The 25,222-nt window shown below is 43.7% G+C and overlaps 1 protein-coding gene across 2 annotated transcripts in view; it reads left to right on the top strand.

The window, feature by feature from the left end:
* Positions 1 to 25,222, top strand: part of USP34 (ubiquitin specific peptidase 34) — a 103,755-nt gene that overhangs the window by 72,886 nt on the left and 5,647 nt on the right. For both annotated transcript variants that reach the window (XM_079968365.1, XM_079968366.1), the window contains 31 exons: positions 259 to 405; positions 522 to 578; positions 702 to 779; positions 2,360 to 2,454; positions 2,977 to 3,149; positions 4,645 to 4,798; positions 5,227 to 5,305; positions 6,136 to 6,189; positions 6,290 to 6,385; positions 8,431 to 8,495; positions 8,599 to 8,674; positions 8,760 to 8,807; positions 9,579 to 9,644; positions 10,477 to 10,557; positions 11,854 to 11,939; positions 12,434 to 12,602; positions 12,871 to 12,945; positions 13,665 to 13,816; positions 14,298 to 14,346; positions 14,441 to 14,545; positions 14,648 to 14,692; positions 16,459 to 16,563; positions 17,394 to 17,541; positions 17,798 to 18,432; positions 19,165 to 19,322; positions 20,313 to 20,391; positions 20,557 to 20,683; positions 20,823 to 20,930; positions 21,932 to 22,036; positions 23,532 to 23,656; positions 24,129 to 24,252. In XM_079968365.1, the coding sequence (XP_079824491.1) occupies positions 259 to 405; positions 522 to 578; positions 702 to 779; positions 2,360 to 2,454; positions 2,977 to 3,149; positions 4,645 to 4,798; positions 5,227 to 5,305; positions 6,136 to 6,189; positions 6,290 to 6,385; positions 8,431 to 8,495; positions 8,599 to 8,674; positions 8,760 to 8,807; positions 9,579 to 9,644; positions 10,477 to 10,557; positions 11,854 to 11,939; positions 12,434 to 12,602; positions 12,871 to 12,945; positions 13,665 to 13,816; positions 14,298 to 14,346; positions 14,441 to 14,545; positions 14,648 to 14,692; positions 16,459 to 16,563; positions 17,394 to 17,541; positions 17,798 to 18,432; positions 19,165 to 19,322; positions 20,313 to 20,391; positions 20,557 to 20,683; positions 20,823 to 20,930; positions 21,932 to 22,036; positions 23,532 to 23,656; positions 24,129 to 24,252 (3,664 nt within the window). The remainder of the gene's footprint in view (positions 1 to 258; positions 406 to 521; positions 579 to 701; positions 780 to 2,359; positions 2,455 to 2,976; positions 3,150 to 4,644; positions 4,799 to 5,226; positions 5,306 to 6,135; positions 6,190 to 6,289; positions 6,386 to 8,430; positions 8,496 to 8,598; positions 8,675 to 8,759; positions 8,808 to 9,578; positions 9,645 to 10,476; positions 10,558 to 11,853; positions 11,940 to 12,433; positions 12,603 to 12,870; positions 12,946 to 13,664; positions 13,817 to 14,297; positions 14,347 to 14,440; positions 14,546 to 14,647; positions 14,693 to 16,458; positions 16,564 to 17,393; positions 17,542 to 17,797; positions 18,433 to 19,164; positions 19,323 to 20,312; positions 20,392 to 20,556; positions 20,684 to 20,822; positions 20,931 to 21,931; positions 22,037 to 23,531; positions 23,657 to 24,128; positions 24,253 to 25,222) is intronic.

Consider the following 25,222-nt stretch of genomic DNA (forward strand, 5'->3'; position numbering starts at 1 on the left):
GGTTTGAGCATGTTCCACGTTTCGGCCCTGTGATAGTTCAATAACCTTCTGTGCAATCTCAGAGCTGCAGAAATCATAATTACTCCTTCACTTCTATTGAAGCTCAGAGCTGCATGTGATTATCTTGAATCCGCTAGCACAGAAGCATCCAAAGATATCTGTATCTGCAAGAATTATTGTGTGTTCTTACTTTTTAAGATTAAAAGATGTAATTGCTTCTTTTGCCTGCTTCTGACTGACTGTCTGTTTTCAACATAGGAAAGTGAATGCAAAGCATACAATCCAAGGCCGTTCTGCAAAACCTACACCATGGATAAACAACCACTTAATACTGGTGAACAAAAAGACATGACTGAATTCTTCACAGATCTAATAACAAAAATTGAAGAAATGTCTCCAGAATTGGTAAGCTGTCCATAATTACTACTATTTTTTAAACCAGGCCTCAGATTTCATTTTATTTTATTGTCTCGACTGTAGTAAATTATTTTTTTGACTGAAATAAATTCATTCATTCACAGAAGAATACGGTGAAAAGCTTGTTTGGAGGTGTTATCACAAACAATGTTGTTTCCTTGGTGAGTGGCTACTTAACTTTGCATGCCAATTTCCCTCCCCAATCCTAAGCTGTTGCTTTTCAAGTAGGAATAAATCCACTGATTCCTGTTAATTCTTTTTTTAAAAAACCCACTGTCCCTTAGGACTGTGAACATGTCAGCCAGACTGCTGAAGAGTTCTACACGGTGAGATGCCAGGTAGCAGACATGAAGAATATTTATGTAAGTGGTACTGAACCTGCAGTGATTGTCGGCCTCTGTTAAGCAAACATATGAAGCAACTGAAAGCAGAATCAATGATCTGACTAGCCCAGTATTGCCTGCTTTGTCAGCAACTCAACCACTGAGTAATCTCCCCTCCTTATATATGGCTAAATTCTCCATTGCACTAAGTCATTCTGTCAGGGCAAGTTCTCTGGCACCTCGGACAGAACAATCCACTCTCTCCTGTGTGAGAGCCTGTGTGGTGTAGTGGTTAAGAGTGGTGGACTCGTAATCTGGGGAACCGGGTTTGATTCCCCCGTCCTCCACATGCAGCTGCTGGGTGACCTTGGGCTAGTCACACTTCTCTGAAGTCTCTCAACCCCACTCACCTCACAGAGTGTTTGTTGTGGGGGAGGAAGGGAAAGGAGAATGTTAGCCACTTTGAGACTCCTTAGGGTAGTAATTAAGCGGGATATAAAATCCAGACTCTTCTTCTTCTCCTCCTCCTCCTCCTCCTCCTCCTCCTCCTCCTGCTCCTCCTCCTCCTCTCGTGTGATGTTGTGGGGGATCTCTACCACCTTGTCCCCTAAGCTGATTTTGGGGAATCACATGGAGGGAGGGTTGCATAAGTGGAAGGACTTCCACTGAGGGGACTCATTTGTTGAATCCTGCGCATAATTTTAACAATTCATGCTGATGAGGACTAGTGGGTGTTCTCCCTTCTGCTGATGCCAATAAAGCAGAAATCAAGCTGTGTGTGGTGATGCCCCACCCTCTGCTGTGGGCCCCCCTCAATTTTCAGAGGCTTGCAGGGGAAGGAGGGACAGCTGAAAATTCCCTCCCTCCACATTCTGATGACAAATGTTGGCCATCAGCAGAGGAAGCACCACTAGATATTACCTAGTGCCATAACTGTTAAAATAGTGTCCAACTGTCTCCAGAAAGGTAATATTCTGCTTCTAGCTCATGGGTAGGCAAACTAAGGCCCGGGGGCTGGATCCGGCCCAATCGCCTTCTAAATCTGGCCTGCAGATGGTCCGGGAATCAGCGTGTTTTTACATGAGTAAAATGTGTACTTTAATCTAAAATGTGTCTCTGGGTTATTTGTGGGGCATAGGAATTTGTTCATTTCCCCCCCTTCAAAATATAGTCCGGTCCCCAACAAGGTCTGAGGGACAGTGGACCGGCCCCTTCTGAAAAAGTTTGCTGACCCCTGATCTAGCTGCTGTAGGTTTTGCAGTTGGTGGTGATGTGAGAAAGAATAATGTATTATTATCCTTCCTATACCAGCACCTTTGCTGACAGCTTGAATGTGGACTTGTTGGGGTTTTTTGGGTGTGTGTGTGTGTGTTTTTTTTACGATGCCTTACATGAGATACAAGCCCAATCTTAGATTGGGGGACACAGTTGCATGTATTAAAAACAAGTATTTTTGTTAGGGCAGGAGATCACAGTCCTGACTCTACATTGTGCTCTCTTCTGAAGATAACAGTACATCATTTCTCATGCTCAATATTTTTTCATTTCTTAGTTTCATTTCTTTAGTTTGCACAAATAAATAAATAAATAAAGCTTTTCCCTTCCTGTTTTACGTACAGGAATCCCTTGATGAAGTTACCATTAAAGATACCCTGGAAGGGGACAACATGTATACATGCTCTCACTGCGGAAAGAAAGTACGGGCTGAAAAAAGGTATCGTTCAGGGAAAACACTTGGGAATATATATATATATTTATCTTGTATATGTTTAATTTTGGTAGAAGTTACCAGTCTAAACAGACATAAACCCAGTTCACTCACAACACTAAGCCAATCCATGACTTAGTGCAAATGTGTGGATTTCTGGAGCAAATATCACAGCTGCTACACTCCTCCCCTGGTTCAGCTGCTGTTGCACAACCCAGGGCTGAGCCATGGTTTGCCTTATTCCCTCCAAACCAAGGCTCTTCTCCCCTAGACAAACTGGGAACAAATCTCGATTTCAGCTCATGGTTTGTCTGGAACGAGGCAACTGCGAGCCATGATCTTTATTCTGGGACCTTGCATGCTCATCCTAAGCCACAGTTTTGCTCAGGGTTCCATGCCAGCTGGGTCATGCATACCAGGAACAGATCTGCTTGTGCTATACATGAGCAATACTTTCTTTCAAAAATAACAGCGGACCTCGAAAGAAGGCGCACGCCGCAAGGAATTATTTGCTTGTTTTGTCTTTAGGGCTTGTTTTAAGAAATTGCCTCGCATTTTAAGCTTCAATACAATGAGATACACTTTTAACATGGTCACTATGATGAAGGAGAAAGTCAACACACACTTCTCATTCCCCCTGCGTCTGGACATGACACCTTACACTGAAGATTTTCTTATGGGGAAAAATGACAGGAAAGAAGGTATTTGAATTTAGTTCACCTCTGCAGTTTTGCGCCTGGCAAGCTGTTTCAGTTTTGATAACTCCTCTTCATCTATTTGGATATTTCTGGCAACATGGTTTCCACTAGAGTTGGGCAGGCACTGTGATACTGTGGCCCTTCAAGTGATGAGCATTCAGAAAACTTTGTGGGGCTTTTTGAACGTTTTGACATGACTGGTTAATGGTGCAGTTGATTGCCTGCCCCTCCGCTTTCCCCAAGGAAGAAGATTTGCTTTTAATTACTTTTCTTGCTGGAGCAACTATGATCCAGAGTGGGAAGGTCAACCACTAAGCCTTTCATGCGTTCGTTAAAGGCCTTTCCATCAGCTGTCCCCTTTTCCTTTGTGGAAGAGGAGGGGCTTAAATCGGAGGTTAGGAATGGGACCTAGTTTAAGGGGTGCTGTGCCCACCTTGATTTGGGGTCATTGTAATTCATTAAGCAAGGGATGCAGGTGGTGTTGTGGGTTATACCACAGAGCCTAGGACTTGCCGATCAGGTGATCAGCTGTTCGAATCCCTGCAACGGGGTGAGCTCCCATTGCTCGGTCCCAGCTCCTACCAACCTAGCAGTTCGAAAGCATGTCAAAGTGCAAGTAGATAAATAGGTACTGCTCTGGCGGAAGGTAAACGGCGATTCTGTGTGCTGCTCTGGTTCGCCATAAGCATCTTAGTCATGCTGGCCACATGCCCTGGAAGTTATACGTTGGTTCCCTCTGCCAATAAAGCGAGATGAGCGCCGCAACCCCAGAGCCGGTCACAACTGGACCTAATGGTCAGGGTTCCCTTACCTTTTAATTCATTAAGCAGGAATGCCCATTTATTGGTGCATGTACACACACATTGGGTTGATGTCTTTTTGCAGGGCTGCCAAATATATTGTAGCTTGTTTGTAGTAGTAGTAGTGGTAGTAGTAATAATAATAATAATAATAATAATAATAATAATAATTAATAATAATAATAATAATTTTTATTTATACCCCGCCCTCCCCAGCTAAGACCGGGCTCAGGGCGCCTAACAACCAATTATAAAAACAAGTTGATTAAAATACAACTTAAAAAAACAAGATTAAAATACAACTTTAAAACATTAAGATGCAGCCTCTTCACAGGAGGAGAAAGGAAAAAAGAAGGAGGGGGAGAGAATCAAATTGATTCTAAGCCAAAGGCCAGGCAGAACAATCTGTCTTACAGGCTCTGCGGAAGGAAATCAGATCCTGAAGGACCCTGGTCTCATGAGACAGAGTGTTCCACCAGGCCAGAGCCAGTGTTGAAAAGGCCCTGGCTCTGGTTGAGGCTAATCTGACTTTCTTAGGGCCCGGGACCTCTAGGGTGTTGCTATTTATGGACCTTAAGGTCCTCTGGGGGGCATACCAGGAGAGGCTGTCTCGTAGGTACAAGGGTCCTAGGCTTCTACGTGGTCTCTTCCAGTAATTAAAAGAATGAGATTCTAAAAGTTGTTATTCATTCTTTAAGGTTTCAAGGATGACAGCAACAGTTCCAAAGAGACCAAGAGCTTTGAGTACGATTTAATAGGTGTAACTGTCCATACTGGAACAGCAGATGGGGGACACTACTACAGCTTTATCCGGGATATTGTTAATCCTCATGCATACAAAAACAACAAGTGGTGAGTCATAAATGTTCAGTCTTCAACTTGTGTCGCAGTAGATGATTTGTTAGCAAAAAAAACTCAGTGAGTGCGGGAGGAAAGCTCTATGTAAAAGGGGAAGAGGGAGCATTCTTGATCATCAAATGATGGGTTTATTAGTATGTTTGAACTGAGCAGTAGTCTTTTTTCAATAGTTTTTAAATACATATTTTCAACCTTACATGTTTTCAGATTTAGTTCTTTTCATTCTCTCTTGGCTTTTGTAGCATTTAGCTAAAATGTGTCATCTAACTCAGTAGACGAGTATGCTCATATTGTATTTATTTCTTGTAATTTCACATCAAGGGACTCTGCGGAATTACAGCCATATTCCAGCCAGCAGAGTAAAATGTTTGGTTTTATATAAATCGGCTTGATACATGAGTGTAACGTGTTGTGTTTTCTAGGTATCTTTTCAATGATGCTGAAGTAAAGCCATTTGATTCTGCTCAGCTGGCTTCTGAATGTTTTGGCGGAGAAATGACAGTGAGTTGTAATCTCTCTCTTTTACAAGGTCAGAAAGGCACCCACATAGTTGCAATCCCTATTGGCACTTTTTAAGCAGAAAGAGAAACAGCAGAAAACTGGTACTGTGCCACCCTTCAAATATACTGTGAACTTCTGTAGAGCCTATAATCACTCTATGAAATGCATAAACTAGTTTAGATTGTTGCAGTAATCTAACCTAGAGGTTACCAGAGCGTAGATGACAGATGTTAGGCTATCCTTGTCTAGATAGGGGCACAGATGAGCCACCAGCTGAAGCTGATGAAAGGCCACCTGAGCCTCAAGGAGCAAAGGATACAGAAGTAGCCTCAAGCATTTGAATAAATAAATCTTCCTTACTTTCAAGTCAGAGTCACTTTTGTTGTGCTTTGGGATGGGAGTGATTACCTTAGGAAATGCAAAGGGGCTAAACATATTTGGAGATACCAGTTCACAACTGTAAGATCCTCACATTGCCATGACTTTTGAGTAGGTGCAGTTATGCCAGTCACATCAGATATGTTGTGTATTTTAATTACAATGTAGGTGCTAGCTTATTTCCACACTTCACGGTTGCACCAACTCATAACAAAATCGAACGTGGAAAGTTAGAGCCCTTTTTTTGTTCTTAAGGGCTTACAGTAGTGATCAAAGGTGCTGTAGTTGGAAAATCAATCATGAAGCTATGAAGAGAATTACCGTAAATTCTGTGCCAATAAATGGGTGTAAAATTGGAGTTAGCCTTTGTTGTGCATGCAAAACAGCCATGACAGAAAGGATGGATTATTATTTTTTTTTTTTAAAAAAAAAAAACCTTTTCCTTCTTTCAGACAAAGACGTATGATTCTGTTACTGATAAATTTATGGATTTCTCCTTTGAAAAGGTACTTTGCTTTATCCTTCAGTTTTGAAAAGAAACTCAATATAATCTTTCTCCCTCTTTCTGTTTTGAATTAATGCTATTGGGTTTTTTGCTTCCCCCAGACCCATAGTGCATACATGCTCTTTTATAAACGGATGGAGCCAGAAGAAGAGAACGGCAAAGACTACAAATTTGATGTTTCGTCTGAGTTGCTAGAGGTATCTTTGGCTACACTTAAAATGACAATGCAAACTTTTGCCGATTCTTTTTCTGACTATCTTGATTAGCAGAAGTAAATTTTATCTTGCCACTTTCAGCCAGCCATTTGCTTTAAGCTCACCAAGTGACTGATAGACTGATCTTCTTCCCTTAATGGAGCTGCAAAATGGGATGTAATCAAATTAGTGGCTACAAATACTTTGCTGGCTTATATGCTGTAATACAGGGACGTGGGTGGCACTGTGGGTAAAACCTCAGTGCCTAGGACTTGCCGATTGTATGGTCGGCGGTTCGAATCCCCGCGGCAGGGTGAGCTCCCGTCTTTCGGTCCCAGCTCCTGCCCACCTAGCAGTTCGAAGCACCCCTAAGTGCAAGTAGATAAATAGGTACTGCTTTATAGCGGGAAGGTAAACGGCGTTTCCGTGTGCTGCACTGGTGCTGGCTCGCCAGAGCAGCTTTGTCACGCTGGCCACGTGACCCAGAAGTGTCTCCAGACAGCGCTGGCCCCCGGCCTCTTAAGTGAGATGGGCGCACAACCCTAGAGTCTGACACGACTGGCCCGTACGGGCAGGGGTACCTTTACCTTTATGCAGTAATACGGCTCAAGGACCATGAGTTTGTGCCTGTGTCTGTGAGTTCTCACTGCACCGTGGATCACCAGGGTGTCGAAATACAGTCAAACCTTGGCTCCTGAATGCCTCCGATACTGTACGTTTTGGCTCCTGAACACCGGAAACCCGGAAGTAAGTGTTCTGGTTTTCGAATGTTTTTTGGAAGCCAAACATCTGACACGGCTTCCACTTGTTGAACATTTCGGAAGCCGACCGGGCTTCCGGAACGGATTAACTTCGACAACCGAGGTTTGACTGTATCCAAAAACTTAGAAAGGATGTTTAGTATTATGATTGCTAGGTTAGTTGAGTACTTTGATTTAGATAAAGCATTGGGAAGAGCATGCAGCTCTGCAGAGGGGAAATGCATTCTTTTGTATGCAGGCGGTTGAGTTTTCAGTCTGTGGCATCTCCAGTAAAGAGCTGGGAGAAACCTCTGCCTGAAACATAGGGAAGCTGCTGCCAGAATGCTGAGCCTGACTCTGTATATGGCACTTTCATATATTTTAAAAAATGTGGCTTCGATCCTAAGATAAATTTGCTTAAGATAATTTTTCACGGAAGCTAAAAAGTTTTTCATCCCCTATCCCCACCCCCCACAAAAAACAGAGTTTGGCCCTCTTGAACAATATGAGATTGGGGGTGTCTGTGGAGGAGGGACAGTCTTGGGATCCAAGCCTGTGAGTGGAACGCAACTGCACCGTTCCATTTGTGCAAACAGGATTTCCCCTTCCACTCCTCTCAACTGCCGCCCCGCACCCTGCGCACCACCCGAAATCTGCTCTTGAGGGTTGGGGCGCCCTCTAGAGCAGATTAAGGAGGTGCTGCAGGACGGAGGAGTGGAACGTGCTACTCCGTTGCATCCGCTGGAGCAACACTGGATCCCATCCTACGAGTTTGGCATTGTTTCTTTCAGAGAAGACACCATGGCCTGGTAGGTTAGTAGTGAATCATGCTGCCCTGCGAGTTGCATGGAGGAAAATGAGTAGACTAGGCATAGGCAAACTCAGCCCTCCAGATGTTTTGAGAGTACAGTTCCCATCATCCCTGACCACTGGTTCTGTTAGCTAGGGATGATAGGAGTTGTACTCCCAAAATATCTGGAGGACTGAGTTTGCATATACCTGGAGTATGCAGGGATTTGCGGGGGGGGGAGGGGGATTTTCAACATGTATTCATTCTTTTTTCTTACCTTGCCTGCTCCAAATACTCCCAAGACAGGGTAGATAGTTGGTTTCTCTCTCTCTTTCCCTGTCTGTCTTTCCCTATCGCTCATCTCACACCTGCTTTACATATCAGGTAACTTTGAACTATTGTGTTAAGTTTAAATTGCTGTGAGAGAGAAGGTTCCTTATTGAAGGCTTTGGCTCTTGCTTTCCGAATTGTATGGTTCTGAAGGAGTAAACAGCTTTGCACTTGCTTTTTCTCTTCAGTGGATATGGCACGATAACATGCAGTTTCTTCAAGACAAGAATATTTTTGAGCATACATATTTTGGGTAAGCTATGCCTAACTTGAGAACATTTTTTTTTTTTAAAAAGCCTCTTACCCAGATTTTAAAATTCAATTTAAGTAACTGATAACATATTTATCTTGCCTAGGTTCATGTGGCAATTGTGCAGTAGCATCCCCAGCACTTTACCAGATCCAAAAGCGGTTTCTCTGATGACAGCCAAGGTATGATTCCTTATCACACTTTTAAAGCCCATCTTTTACTGTTGGTTCAGTGCACTCTGTGTGACTGTCAATTCTTGTCTTACAGTTAAGCACCTCTTTTGTCCTCGAAACATTTATCCATTCAAAAGAAAAGGTATGTTGCTAAATATAACACAGGCATAAAATTGCTTAAGAAAAATTGCTGCCCTTCAGTTTGTGGAAATAAAAACAAAGCAGGATTTGTAATAAAAATTGATTTTGCCTCAAATGATACATTGATTCAGCCTCCAAATGTGTCGCTTTTTGTAAAACCCTTTGAAGCAGCATGGACCAGTTTGTTGTATATGTATTTTTCCTTCCCCAAGATTTGGTCATCTTTACTTCAGATTTCATACAAGATTAATCCATATACACAGACTATATTGTTTCATAAACAAATTAAATGTATTTTTAATGCACAAGGCATGCAAATGAATGTATACAGACGTAACTTGGAAGTCGAACGGAATCCATTCCAGAAGTCCATTCGACTTCCAAAACTTTCGGGAACCAAGGCATGGCTTCTGATTGGCTGGAGGAAGCTCCTGCAGGAAGCCACGGAAGTCACTTCGGATGTTCAGGTTCCAAATAATGTTCAAAAACCGGAACAATCACTTCCAGTTTTTGATCAGGAGCCAAAACGTTCGGCAACTAAGCCGTTCAAATTCTAAGGTACGACTGTATTTTACACTATATAGCCCAAGATGACTCTAGCATGTGACACAAACCATTTTATTAAAGGAAACACTTTCAATAAGGAAGATGTGGAAGGGTACCAACCATTCCTTGTGAGATACCTGTTTCTTTTAATTTAGAGGCTACATTTATTTTTATGTAGCCACGCAATACCAATTTTAGACTTCATTTAGTGTTCTCTTCTCTTTAGCCTACAATGCTTCAGTGGATCGAACTGTTAACCAAACAATTTAACAACAGCCAAGCTGCTTGTGAGGTAAGATTGAAATGAACATTTTTTTTATTGTAGTTTGTGCTGTAAGAGATGAATATGATAGATTCTCCCCAAATATATTTATTTAGAGGAGACCTAAGACAATAATCAGGCATTTACTAGCATTTCTTGAAGGATTTTTTTTTTTCATTTTATGATGTAGGCTAAAAGGAAGGGTAAACATTTTGGATCAGGCAAAACGTAAGATTGTAAGAAGGGAATGTCAATGTTCTGAACAGCCTTTGGTGAGACACCAATGTATGAGAAGGACATACATTTGCAGATATGTTGGTGTGGTACAACGCAGCCTTGGAGTGAGGTTGATGGAGTTTGTGGTCCAAAGTATGTACATTATATCCAGGCTGCTCAGTCTGGTCTGCATATTACAAACCAGAGTGCCTCATAAGTAGAGAGCAACAAGAGATAGAGCTTGTTGCATACTAACGCCTGCAGAACCTCTCCAGTGTTCAGACTTTGGATCTAGCTCATCACTGTAGATCACATTCTGCTAGAAGGCAGGAAGGCTAAGTTCTTTATGTAAAGAAAACTCCGTAACTTAATCCATTCAAATCAAAAAGGAACCTGTTAGTTCTGGCCATGGGGATGATAGTCCCCTGCCCCCCAATAAAGCTCTGTGATTGTTACGTTTCCCCCACTTCTTCCCTGGTAGTACATAATTGCTAGATCACTTTGGGGCTTTTACACAAATGCTTCTTTAATTAATTATAATAACATACCATACAGCTTTATTAAGGTATAACACATTAGAAAAGACTGTTTCACTTAAAATAGAGTGTGAGCTGAATTGTGAACAATGTGGTTTTTTTCTTCCCAGTGGTTTTTGGATCGTATGGCTGATGATGACTGGTGGCCCATGCAGATTCTAATAAAATGTCCCAATCAGATTGTGAGACAGGTGAGCAAAATGGGCCATGCAAGCTGCCATGTAAAATAGTTGTTGCTGTTTGAGATTAAGCTGTTTCGTGTGTAGCCATTTTTGTTCTTTTCCCTTTCCTTGTTACGCCCAGAAAATCCTGGGCTGCTGTGATCTCTGTCCACTAAAGTTAAGGTACCCCTGCTCATACGGGCCAGTCGTGTCCAAATCTAGGGTTGCGCGCTCATCTCGCTCAAGAGTCCGTGAGCCGGCGCCGTCCGAAGACACTTCCGGGTCACGTGGCCAGCGTGACGAAGCTGCAACTGGTGAGCCAACACCAGCGCAGCACAAGGAAACACCTTTTACCTTCCCGCTATAAAGCGGTACCTATTTATCTACTTGCACTTAAGGGTGCTTTCGAACTGCTAGGTGGGCAGGAGCTGGGACCGAACGATGGGAGCTCACCCCGCCGCGGAGATTCGAACCGCCGACCATGCGATTGGCAAGTCCTAGGCACTGAGGTTTTACCCACAGCGCCACCCGCGTCCCTTCTCTGTCCACTAGTGGGCTATAATTAATTTTAGCCATTCAAGCACTCAAAATGTTTAATGCCTTCAGTCTGCCTGCACAGTTAATCCTTCTGTACAGTTGAAGTGTTCTTCATAGTTTTCCAAGACATTAGCTCTGAAGCAGTTTGGCAGCTTTGGGTGTGCTTTTATACTGAGGAAGAACTGGGTGCACATATTCACCTGAGAATTGAAGTCCATGTACAAAATGGATTGCAGAAGAGTTACTTTGAGATGTGCCATTTTGCAACAAGTGGAAGCCTGCTCACACAGCATTGTATACAACCCATTCAAGACATTTTCCCCTGTTGGTTGGCTTGACATCCACTCTGAAACTCGAAAGCTTGATCAGTATTTTATGACACTTCCAATTTGTGCTGCATATAGTTTCCTACTGTGGTTTTTCTTAACATATCAATGCTGCTGCCTGCAACTTTACGTGTGTGTGATGTATGTGTTTGCAAACATGTACATTTACACTTAAAACATCTCAGCTAGTTATATCCCTCTTTTAATGTGGGAATTGAAGGTTGTCAAAGTAGACCTTCAAGGCTGGGGGGTCCAGAATCTGGCCTCCTGGCTGAAACCAGTTCCCTGTCCCAGCTCTATAATGTCGTAGGTCAAGTGGTATTTAGGTACATGAAACACATGATCAGTTTAGTCATGGCTGATTCTTTGAACAATGTAGTCCTGGAATTCTGCTTTTTGAAGTCCTATTAAAATTATCGGTAAAGTCCGAAACAAAGTCACTGTCCAACTCATTATTTTGCAGATGTTCCAGCGCTTGTGTATTCACGTAATTCAGCGGCTGAGGCCTGTCCATGCTCATCTTTACTTGCAGCCAGGAATAGAAGACTGGTAAAACATTTGTACCTGATAGTGTTTTCTTCTTAAAAGTTATTTCAGCTATTCAAAACACTTGTTTTATTATTAAAAGCAATCATTAGAAAGCATTAAGAAATACATAATCAGACCTTTCTGTTTCAGGCTGTTTCCTTTGTTTTTATACTGCTGCGTGGTCACAAGACTGAGTAAAATGGAACAAGTTCTAAACAGCTTCCCTCTGTAGACTGTTTTTTGTCATCTTCTTCAGTATAGACTGTTTTTTGTCATCTTCACCCTTATCCTATGCATGTTTTTATGTCCTACTCAGTTCTGTAGGACTTTTTTTTAACCAGGTAACTGTGCATAGGATTGCAGTCTTAGCTGTAGTGCATAGAATGCCTGAGGATAATGCAGTATGCACATAAACATGGAATCTTTGAACATCCCTTTAGATTGGCCTGAGGTCACTTTTGCCTGCAGAGTCTTTAACAATACACTGAATGATTCAAATTGAAATGTATTTTCAGTTCGGATGACATGGATGGCCCTGTGGAAGATATTGGTAGTCGCTCGTGCGTAACCCGCTTTGTGAAGACTCTGTTGTCAATTATGGAGCATGGTGTGAAACCTCACAGTAAACATCTCACAGAGTACTTTGCCTTTCTTTATGAATTTGCCAAAATGGGAGAAGAGGAGGTGAGTGCAGCTTTGGTTGATCTGATTTTCTGTGGACTCTGCAGTTTCTATTTGGGAATTTGTGTGTGTGTGTGTGACCATGCTGCTGTGCCATCTGCTGTCTCAGATTTTTGTTACTGTACACATTTTTAAAATGTTTGTGCCTTTATTATATATAGTCAGAGAGGGAGAAAAGCCAACCTTGGGATGGGAGGTGGGCCATAAATAACTAGAATCAGTAAATATACTGTATTGCTCACACATTCCAATAATTTTCACCTGTTTCCAGAGCCAGTTCTTGCTTTCACTGCAAGCCATATCAACAATGGTCCATTTCTACATGGGAACCAAAGGACCTGAAAATGTAAGTCTTAAGATTTTCACCTTTCTGACCAAGTGATAATGTTCGTTCCCACACACCTCATGTTGACCACATATTAAGTGAACACTGAAATGATGGAAATAGCTTTATTAATGTGAGCCCTTTTTTAAGAGTCATTTTTGTAAACTGTGTTTTGTGGTGCCTGGGAGTGCCTTGAAAGTTCTTACATGAGAAGGTCACTGATGAGGATGAACCTTGGCTCCTGATTTCCCTCTTCAGTGCAGGGGTCCCTACAGGTATAGATAGTGCTCCATAATGTGGGAAGGTGGTTAAAGCGCAGGAGGTCTGGCCCAAACCCCATGTGGGCTTGGAGTTGAATCCTTGTCATTGCACTTAACTTAAAAGGCTTGTTTGAAAAATAATGTGAAAGGACAATAAAGGCAACACCTGTCTGATGCATAATAGGAGGGAGTTCCAAAGGCCCTATTCCTACATTGTATGGGATGGATCCCCTGATAAGCTCGTATCTGTCGGAAGCCCTCTCATTAAGCTACCCTTGTGGTTAAGTCCTGGTGCAGAGTAACTTGGTTGATTATTATAATAAATGGCCTTTATAGTTAGTGCTAGGCCTGGACCAAAAGAATCCCAGGGAGTGATAAAGTGAAAAGGTTAATCTCTCACTCAGACCTGCAAGGTGATTTCTTTCAGCTTGCCATGAGAATTACATGTATGTTGTTGTCCTCCCCCCGCCTGTCCTTTAGCCACAAGTTGAAGTATTATCAGAAGAAGAAGGAGAAGAGGAAGAGGAGGAGGAAGATATTCTTTCTTTAGCAGAAGAAAAATACAGGCCTGCTGCACTTGAAAAGATGATAGCTCTGATAGCTCTTCTGGTTGAGCAGTCCCGCTCAGAGAGGTAAGGAGCAGCCACACACAGGCACAGCTTCTCCCTTGGGTTTACTAGGGTGGTTCAACCCATGGCCCTCGAGTCCTTTTTGGCAGCCATCAGTTTAGTGGGCTGCCCCGGTTTAGACTCTTGTTTAAGTGCAGTTAGATGCAGAACTGGGTGCACTCACCTCACTTACTTTTTGAGTGGTGCCTCTTGTACAATGAGCTGGGATGACCACTGGAGGTGGCTGGTGGTGGGGCTCCCAAAATCTGTAGCAAGAGTAATGGAGAGATTGCCCTTATCAGCAGCATGAAGCAGGCAAAGTGAGGGCCTACCTCTCTACAATCTGTTCTGGCTCACCTAGTGGAGAAGCACTGACTTTCTGTATGTCCAACCTTGCATGGATCACTCTTGAGAGAATGAACATTACAGGAAAGCAACTCTTACTTTTTCAAGCCCGGTAGATTGATGAAATGAATCAGTTTGGTTTTTAAAATTGTGTTTTTAGGCACTTGACTTTATCCCAGAATGACATGGCGGCTTTAACAGGAGGCAAGGTAAATATATTTGGATGCTGGAAAAGTACAACTGTTTTCAAATGTGCCTTATTAAAAAATATCTGCTGTACTAACACCTTCGGATTTGTTTCAGGGTTTTCCTTTCTTGTTTCAACATATCCGCGATGGGATAAACATCAGGCAGACCTGCAATCTTATATTCAGCCTTTGCCGGTACAATAACAGACTTGCAGAACATGTAAGTATCAGCTGCTGTCGACTCTGTTTGTTCCAGGAGCTTTACTGGGAAAGTTGCACTGGAGTTGCATATATAATCGAAGGTTTCCTTTCTCTCTTACAGATTGTTTCCATGCTTTTCACATCTATAGCCAAGTTGACTCCTGAGGTGCGTACAGTTATGGTATTGTTACCAATTTACTGGGGACGTGGGTGGCGCTGTGGTCTAAACCACAGAGCCTAGGGCTTGCCGATCAGAAGGTCAGTGGTTTGATTCCCTGCAACGGGGTGAGCTCCCATTGTTCAGTCCCAGCTCCTGCCCACCTAGCAGTTCAAAAGCACATCAGGTGCAAGTAGATAAATAGGTACCACTCTGGTGGGAAGGTAAATGGTGTTTCCATGCGCTGCTCTGGTTCTCCAGAAGCAACTTAGTCATGCTGGCCACATGACCCAGAAACTGTGCGGACAAACACCGGCTCCCTCGGCCTATAGAACGAGATGAGCATGCAACCCTAGAGTCGTCCACGACTGGACCTAATGGTCAGGGGTACCTTTACCTTTACCTTTACCAATTTACTGACCTGACATTTGCGTCTATACCTCTACAGATGAGTGTGGGCCTGTATAAATCTTTAGCAGCCAGTTCCTCTCAATTTCTCCATTTGTGCCCTCCTAAAAGACCTTGCATTCTCAAGTTAAAACAGTTGATGGGAAATACCACTGCCTAACTCAGGTGCCAGTCAGATGAAACTGGGCTAATATATTCTTAAGGCCAAGATTTCGCCACGTAAAAAGAATAGAATTGCATGCCTTAGAGGCTGGTGTCTCTGATTATGCCCTGTCCCTTTCTACTATGTAATGAATAGCTGCTGTTCTTTCTTGTGGGGAAAAGTGCTGAATCTGAGAACAAAGTATACTTAGTCTGCCCTGACAGTAGGTAGCTTCCATTGAAATGGACCCTATATGGAGGATAATGCCATTCTGTTCCTAGTGCACAGAAAAAACATGCATCTTCCCTTCCTGCCCTCATCTTTTTCTCTCCCCTTGTTTCTGCAGTACACAAGCCCTCCCTCTGCATGCACACATGCACATAAGTATGTCTACAAGCAGGACTTGAGTGCAACAGCAGTCTCCCTATTGAGATTCCCAATAACTGATATTCATAGGAACAGTCTGGTGCTGAACCTCTGCTGCCTTGTGGGGAAAAGGCTCAGGAATAAACCCTACAAACATCCAGAGTGGAGTCCCTAAGACAGTTGGATGGTGCCTTGTATGCTGCTCCTGCAGCCAAGCTGGTACCAGACATATTGCTCTGCTTTCCTTTGAACCATATCAGCGGGGGAGGGGGGGTCTTGTTGTCTGGGCAGCTCAGAACCTCCAGACACACTGCCCAGGCTTGCATCCCAGGGAGGTCACTTCAGTGCCGCTAACAGTGTGGTTGGTTTAACTTCACTGCTGGAGGCACAATCCATTGTCTCTTGAGACAGGTGGATGCCAACAACTGCCTTCAACAGTCAGTGTAGAACGCAGCCACCATGGCTAGTAGCCATTGATAGCCTTCTCCTCTGTGAACACATACATCGTCGTCATCAACATCACGTTAGTTATAAATAATGAACCTAATTTGATGAACTCTGCACAGTGTGGCAGATATAATTCTTCTTTCCACCAAAGAAAGGCAAGTTGAATAGATGTGTAACATCAGGGCTTGGCTAAGGACCTCTGCAGTACATCCATAAGCAATTTCAGGGTTCTTTGCAGTAGCTGAGGAATGTCGTGGCTGTAAATCTTTCAGCTGCATATATGCACATAAACTGCTCACGGGATGAAATAAACCGTGGATTAAATGTTGGTTTTCAAGGCATGGCTGTAATTTCCTGATGTGATTTATAGGCAGTATTTCATCGTGCCTTTTGTTTATTTTCAACGCTGCAGGCAGCCAATCCCTTTTTCAAGTTGCTGACCATGCTTATGGAATTTGCCGGTGGCCCTCCTGGAATGCCACCGTTCGCTTCTTACATCCTCCAGAGGATCTGGGAGGTAAAGTATGCAGAGCTTATCAAGCAGAGATTCAGGGACTCCCAGCCCTTGTTCATCTATTTCCCACCAAGGTGTCGAGATGGAAGAACCTTCAAGAAGAACTGCTCTTAAGCCTTTCTCCACCTGACTGGGAACTCTGGAAATAGTAGCTCTTGCCTTTGGCAAGCAGTGCAGTAGATCTGGGTGCATATTCCTCCATCAGATATTAGATGGTGTTAAGAAAACAGCCAATCCTGTTAATTCTCCTGCTTTATCTTTTTTTCACTGTGGCACTGAACTATGTGCAGCTGGCATGAAACTCAGATGGTGCAGATCTCCAGTAGGACTGTACCACTTTAGTCTTCACATTTGGAGTTCCTGAATGTCTTCTCTCTTGAGTCCATAAGTTTTGACATGGTGCATGATTTTCAAGTAATTGCTCCCCATGCAGAAAATCCCCATGGGAGAACTCCACCTCCTGAACCAGTGAACAGTTTGAATTGTGCCTACTGTCCTGTACAGGAAGCCTCCCTTCCATGTGTTAAGGGAGTAGCCGATTAGTGACACAGGGTTAGGGGTACGTCTCCCCAAGTTAGATTTCGGAGCATGGGGGAATACTTAAAGTAGCTAACTACTGTCAGGACTACCTTGCCTTCTGACTCTGTTTCATGAACAGGTATCACATCGGATACCTGCATCTGAGGCAAAATGTGCAATACACTGCACCCCTCTTGCAGAAAAGCACACATGCAGCCTTGTTCAATACCTGCAGTTCACAATATGTTGAATGCCAGTCAGGAGTCTCTGTGGGTTTGTCTGACTCTTCCATTTCCCCCCTTTTCCCTGCCTAGGTGATTGAGTACAACCCTTCTCAGTGCCTGGATTGGCTAGCAGTGCAGACGCCCCGAAATAAGCTTGCCCACAGTTGGGTGTTGCAGAATATGGAGAACTGGGTAGAACGCTTTCTTTTGGCTCACAACTACCCTAGAGTGAGAACCTGTAAGTTGTTAAGTGGGAGGAAATTACCCTTTTCTGGTTTTAACTTTTGCATAATTGTTTCATCGTCGTTTAATTGCGGTTGTAAAGGAGAATGTGGGCTCTGCTGTTCTGTTTATTTCACTTCACAATATTTGAATATTTGGAAGGTCTAGCTGTGTTTCCCTTTCTCCTATCTGTATTATGTGCGGTTTTATGAAACTCAAGCTCTACCTGGTGACGTTTGGTCTGTTCACCTGTGGTTTTTCCCCCTTTGCAGCTGCTGCCTACCTTCTGGTCTCTCTCATTCCAAGCAATTCATTCCGACAGATGTTCCGATCCACCCGCTCATTGCACATCCCCACTCGCGACCTTCCCCTTAGCCCAGACACCACGGTCGTCCTTCACCAGGTCTATAACGTGCTCCTTGGGCTGCTCTCACGAGCTAAGCTCTACGTAGACGCTGCCGTTCACGGGACTACGAAACTGGTGCCCTACTTCAGCTTCATGACCTACTGCTTGATTTCCAAAACGGAAAAACTGATGTTTTCTACCTACTTCATGGACTTGTGGAACCTTTTCCAGCCGAAGCTCTCTGAGCCCGCCATCGCCACCAACCACAACAAGCAGGCCTTGCTCTCTTTCTGGTACAACGTCTGTGTCGACTGCCCCGAGAATGTGCGCCTTATTGTACAGAACCCCGTAGTAACCAAGAACATTGCCTTCAATTACATCCTAGCGGACCACGACGACCAGGATGTGGTGCTCTTTAACCGCGGGATGCTGCCTGCCTACTACGGCATTCTGCGGCTGTGCTGTGAGCAGTCCCCTGCATTCACCAGGCAGCTGGCTTCTCATCAGAATATTCAGTGGGCCTTTAAGAATCTCACCCCACACGCTAGCCAGTACCCTGGGGTAAGTCCCTTTGCCCAACAGACAGGATGGGGAAAATGGTGTTGTGCTGGGATTTTCTGTAACACAAGAGCCAGGATTCTGGATTGGCCAGCAGTGTTTTATGGGAGTGCCATTTTGAGGAAAATACAGAAGGTATCGGGGCCCAGAGCCCATCCAGTGAATGCAGTTGCTTTCCCCTTCTGTGTTGGATGTCTCTGAGTGGGCTTGGCTCTTTTTGTTGCTCGAAGGCTTCAACCTCTCTTGCTTCAAATGGAACAATCCCTCCTTGCTTTTCCTGCCTCTGCAAGGCCAACTGGTGGCATTGAGAGGGCTCAATTTGCGGCTGGGTTCTCTAGTTTTTGATACCTAATTTAGAGATGGTGAAACAAACAAGAGCCCAGGCACCTGTAATATGTCCCACCCCTTCCAGTTTTAGAGTGATTTTATCTTTTAATTTTATCATGCATTTACTTGTTTTTGTATTTGAGGGGGGGGATTATTCCATAAATATGAAGGGCGGCAATTTAATAGGATTGGCAGGGGGCAAAAATTAGAACCACATGAACCCAAGAGTGCTTTTTTATTTTAAATGTGGCATTACAAAGCAAATGCTTGGGCGTGCAAATTTCCTGATTCTTGCAATTTGCTTTATTCTAGGAGCATCCCTGCCCCCCCAGTGAATTAATGATCACAACTTGAAAATTGTTTGTTAAGGTGACTGTTTTAGCCTGATGCTTGTTCTGGTTTCTTTAGGCTGTGGAGGAACTGTTTAACCTCATGCAACTGTTTGTAGCTCAGAGGCCAGATATGAGAGAGGAAGAGCTGGAAGACATTAAGCAGTTTAAGAAAACTACCATAAGCTGTTACCTTCGCTGCTTAGATGGACGGTCATGCTGGACTACTTTAATAAGGTACCTCACTTTTGGAATACAGTGGACACTCGGGTTGCGGACGTGATCCATGCGGGAAGCACGTTTGCAACCCGCAGCACCGCATCTGCGCACGCACAGGTTGTGTTTGGGCACTTCTGCGCATGTGCAAAGCGTGATTTAGCGCTTATGCGCAAGCACCGAAACCTGGAAGTAACCCGTTCCAGTACTTCCGGGTTCGATGCGGTGCACAACCCAAAATCGCACAACCTGAAGTACCTGTAGCCCGAGGTATGACTGTATTGGTATAAAAGAAATTCATGGACCATATAAAAAGTTGAAATCTGGTAACTGCACGCACACAGAAGGAGAGAATGTACAAAGGAGCCAAGCAGTCATCATTGTGCTTTCTGCTGTTCTGTGAATATTAATTTTGTTTAGTGCCTACAGTGCTTGGATCCTCCCTGCTGATGTACGCATCCCCCTTTATTTATTTTTGTTTTCCTAGGTACCAAACAAATGTGGGTATTTTCCCTTTTCTCTTCTGCACTCACATTGAACACTGGAGAGATCATGCTGAAATTTGCTTATGTACCTTTGTGTATGGTTGCATAGTTTTCTGTTTGGCACTCATTCTCCCCCACAGTGCACATTTTCCAGTGGTGAAGGAAAGACACCTCACCATTTTTAATGCAAGGCCTGTCACCAGGATCGAGAGTGAAAAATTATATTTGATACGCCATGTTCACTGGGAGGGCGCAGTTGTTCCCAGGTCTTACTCTTGGGCTTCCCATAAGAATCCAGTTGGCCACTGCAAGAACAGGCTGCTGGACTAGGTGATCCATTGGCCTGATCCAGCAGAATCTTCTTATGTTCAGGACACAGTGCCACATTTTGCCCTCCCAGTATGCCTGCTCCTCCCTTGCACCTATTTTCAAAATGTCACAATCGCTAATAAAAAAATAATTTAAAACAAACAATATGGTAGCATGCTTAAGCTCATGTTTCCCCCTTACTGTTTTCTCCCCCTAGTGCCTTCCGAATATTACTAGAAACAGATGAGGACCGGCTTCTTGTTGTGTTCAACAGAGGCTTAATCCTGATGACGGAGGTAAGAATATCATACCTATTGTTTGTGGGGGTTTTTTTTTAAAAAAAAAGTTGTGCTGAGGAAACATAGCAGAGTAAAATATATGAGGACACTATTTTCATATAAATGCTTTTTGAAATGTTAGTAACTTGCTAACACTACTTTTTAATATATATATATTTTCAGTCCTTCAACACATTGCACATGATGTACCACGAAGCCACAGCTTGCCACGTAACTGGAGACCTTGTTGAGCTTCTGTCCATATTCCTTTCTGTTCTCAAGTCCACCCGGCCATATCTGCAAAGAAAAGGTTTGGGCGTTATTTATTACTTATATTTACATTTCTCTTTTAAAAATGAAAGGGGGGTGGGAAAGCCGACGTATAATTGCCAGCATAATTCAACGATTTATAGCGGTCAACTGACCAAACCGTGTTCTTGTATTTGCAGATGTGAAACAAGCACTGATCCAGTGGCAGGAGCGAATAGAATTTGCCCACAAACTTTTAACTTTGCTAAATTCATACAGCCCCCCGGAACTTAGAAACACTTGTATAGGTAAGGTATATTTGGGTTAGCTCCACCCAAAGGCTTGATGAACAGTTAACATTTAAGAAAGCTTTCTATTACTCTGTCTATTTTCTAAAGCTGGGTGCTCACATGCAGGCATAGAACATACAAAAATGGAGAGGGGGCATTTCAGAGTAGAGGAGGCTTGATAGTCGAGACCCTCTTGTAGAAAATCATCAAAGGCTGCCAACAGAGTCCCCTTACATCTCCAGGTGTGGGTTTCACACATGCTGCCCTCACGTCCCCCTTTTAAAGCCCAGTTCATACTTCCCTTCTCCCTTAGTCTCTTCAGTGACACATGTATTCAGCCTGAAATGATTGGTGGATGTGGGGAGGAGAGGGATCCGGCTCAGTTAAACACCTAGGTTTTTCCAAACACGCATGCCCGTAATTTCTACCATCCAAAGAGCATCACACAGATTAGCTGTGGTAGCTACTGGAACTGTGCATCGGATTTGGCCAAACCAGGCATATCTGGAGAGGGACGTGGGCATTGGGTGAGTTGGGTACAGACAGCCACGGATCGCTGCGATTTGGGTTGGATGGCCGGAGCAATCTGTGGCTGTCGGGAGGCAGGGGCATCGGGCAGGAAAACCATGTGAACAGGACAAGCTGTACCTGACGGGCAGCTGCATCTCATCAGGAGGAGTTAGGCCCAACACAGTGGTTCTCCTTTCTGCCTGATGCCCTGCCCTGCAGGAGCAGTGCCTTCTCTCAACAGCTGTTGAGCAGAGCCACTGATCCTGTGAATTACGGCTGCCACTTCACAAGCCGCTTTCTTTTCAGGAAAGCTGCTTGGATCCTTCAGCTTACCAACTTGTAAGCAAAAGCATTCAATCCTGCTTGGTGTCCCAACTGTAATCTTAAACCCTCTTTGAACCTTTTGCTAAAATAGAATATTTATGCCGGGCATTTCACTTTTGTCCAGTGAGCAGTTGACCCCAGACCTATATCTTGAGAAAAATGCAAAACCAATGTTTGCTTTGCAGATGTCCTCAAGGAGCTGGTGCTCTTAAGCCCTCACGATTTCCTGCACACTCTGGTTCCATTTCTGCAGCACAACCATTGCACATACCACCACAGCAACATCCCAAGTACGTGTTTTGGTTGAAAAGACCTGTTGTTAACTGTTTGTGTGTCTAGCCCAGGATTTTGTTGCAGGATTCGAATGTTCTGAGATTTCAGATCCCCCAAGACAGCCCAGGAAGGTGAGGGGTTCTCAAGGGATATGGCTTATTTAAGTAATTTCAGGCATACTTTCATTGGGCTGACTTTATCAACAGGGGGAGAAGACATAAGGAATAGTATGATTAAAAAAAGAAAGCAGAGCAACTTTGTACATAATACCTATTAGATGGGCAGGTACTAGGCCTAGGGCTTTCTCAGTGGTAGCCCCATGCCTTTGGAACTCCATTCCTGCCTCATCATTGCAGGTCTTTTAAAAAAAAACCACCTCTGAAGACATCCTTAATTAATATCTGTGTTTGGTTGAACTGTGCTGTAGTTTAAAGAAAAAACAATGACCCTTTATTTGGTGATTGGGGTGTATGTCTGTTTTGTAACTGGATTGTGTCTTAAGAGTCTCGAAAGCAACCTTTTGAGGGCAATTTGCCCTGAAAAGGCAGGTTAAAACCTTTTGAATGAAAATAAATGTTCATCACAGCATCAGAACATAAAGGAGGGGTAGTAATAAAGAGCAGGAATCACCTGGGAATAAATGAGGGTGAGATGGTGGGTTGATATCTTAAGCCCAAGTGCTTGCCCATGACCACCACTTGTCATCAAGCAGGCTCCCGTTCCAAGGAGCTTGGATAACAGTTGGGTAAATTATAAACCTGCCAATGAATGATATTGGTAACATGACTATATATTGATGGGAATCATTGCAGTTGGGTAGTGCAGTTGGGTAGCACTTGAGGAGGTGGTGATGGGAAGTGTTAAGGAAAGTTTCTGCAGAACAAGTAAGGTTTTGGGAAAGAGTCCACGGTGTCGAAAAGCAGCAAAGATTTGGGTGGGCATGCAGGCAGGCAGGGTGGCTGTTCTAGCAAGCAGGTGAGATGGGCTTTGGAAATAGCCAGTACTGGGGCAGATGGTGCAGAGATCTCAAGGTGGGGGCACTAAGATGTTTGGTAGCAAGCGAGGGATCCCATGTTCTGTGCTTGCCTCTCACGTTGCATTTGCCTGGATGGGAAAGAACACGCGAGGGAGGTGCTGAATCCTGTTGCTTTCTCCCAGCCTGCCTTCAAGAGCAGGTTTCCCAGTCGAACAGTTGCAAACAGCTGGTGGGGAGGGATTGCGAATGAAAAGCAACCAAAGTGACAAACTTCTGCAGCCAGCACCTTTCCCATCAGTCTAAGACTTGGAAGCTTCGTGTTTGCCTCTGACCTTCTGGTTCCAGCCTCAGGTTGGGATGCTATAACAAGGAAAGTGCTAAAAATACTAAATACTGAGTCTGGATCTTGTGTGTACACACACACACACATATAAACATTTTTATTTTTCTTGTTTTTAAGAATATTACTAGTTACTTTTAAGTGTCAAGCTGCGTAGATTAAATGCCTGTTTTTGGTTCTCTCATTTCTGTTTCAGTGTCTCTTGGTCCTTACTTCCCGTGCCGTGAAAATTTGAAATTGATAGGAGGCAAAAGTAACATCCGCCCACCTCGCCCTGAGCTTAATATGTGCCTCTTGCCTACTATGGTTGAAGCCAGCAAGGTACATCTGTTGGAGAAGGGCTTCTCGTTGGGATTCCTGGTGGGGTTGAGCGAGGCTCCAAGACTGCTGTGCCTTGGAAGTTGTGGACTTCGCTCATCACTGGTGCTGAAGACTGCTGTTAAATGCTGTGCATGTTACAAAATGCTGGCAACTAGTTTGCTGTGGTGGTGTGTTGATAAGAAGGAAACTGCTTTTGGAAGCAGGATGGAGAATACTTAATCTTTCCTCACCCGTCACTTCTGTTCTCCAAATCTTTCTTTCACATACACACACAGGGTTCCAAATACGTTTAAACTTTGCGCAATAGTTGAGGGTGGCTCAGGGGGAGCGGAGAAGTCGTGGGCAGGGGAAGGGTTAAGTGCAGATACGTGCACAGAGACATTCGCCAGTTACTTGCTTTTCCACTTCCACTCTGCGTCGGGGCCTCTTTTGAAACCACGCGGCAATAAGCCCGTTTCCCTTAAATCTTCAGGGCAAAGATGAAGTTTATGACCGCATGCTGCTAGATTACTTTTTCTCGTATCATCAGTTCATCCATCTGCTGTGCCGAGTTGCCATCAATTGTGAGAAGTTCACAGAGACCTTAGTAAAGATGAGTAAGTATAGAAGTGACGCTTCTCCCTAAAGTATCTCAGCACCCGAGGGGGCCTTCGGTGGCAGCTGTTGCTTAAACAAGAGACTAAATGCAACAGTGTATTTACTGTGGTGCCTCGCAAGACGAAAAGCTCGCTAGACGAAAGAGTTTTCCGTCTTTTGAGGTGCTTCGCAAGACGAATTTCCCTATGGGCTTGCTTTGCAAGACGAAACGTTTTGCGAGTTCTTGCGAGTTTCCCCCCCCTTTTCTAAGCCGCTAATAGCCGTGCTTCGCAAGACGAAAAAACCGCAAGACGAAGAGACTCGCGGAATGAATTAATTTCGTCTTGCGAGGCACCACTGTACAGCCTTTCCTTTTCAAGTGTACCTGAGCATTTCATTGAGCAAATCTTTCATTGTAAGGCTCTGGGTGGGGGATTGGGAGTCCATAGCCTTCCAGGAGTTGCAGGGCTACAAGTCTCATTGTGCCTGACCATTGGAACTGCTGACCAGGCTCACGGGAGAGAGAGAGAGACCCTGTTACACTGCCAGCCCATTAAGACCTAGCCTCAAATAGCAGTGAAAGCAGTGCAGAAAATTAATTAAATAACAAACAAAAGGAGAGATTTTTCCTTCCTGAAGTTCAGGCTAGGAAGGAAAAATCTCTGTTTGTTTGTTTGTTTAATTAATTAATTTTATTTATATTCCACCCTTTCCCCAAACTGGGACTCAGTGCAGCTTACAAAAATTCAAATAACATGGATAAAATAAAAAAGCTAAAAATCTATAAACAACGATGGTTAAGAAGTAGTTAAGGTATTATAGAATTAAAGCTATATAGTGTAAAAGCAAATCTATGAACATACAGATAGTAAAAACAGCACAGCCCTTTTAAAATGTGTTTTTGGGGGGTTGTTGGGTTGTTGCTTTTATTTTTATTATGTATTTTGTGGTTTTATATTTTGATTTTATTCTGTGAACCGCCCTGAGATC

Source organism: Podarcis cretensis, assembly GCF_951804945.1.
Source record: "Podarcis cretensis genome assembly, chromosome: 3".
Taxonomy (NCBI): domain Eukaryota; kingdom Metazoa; phylum Chordata; class Lepidosauria; order Squamata; family Lacertidae; genus Podarcis; species Podarcis cretensis.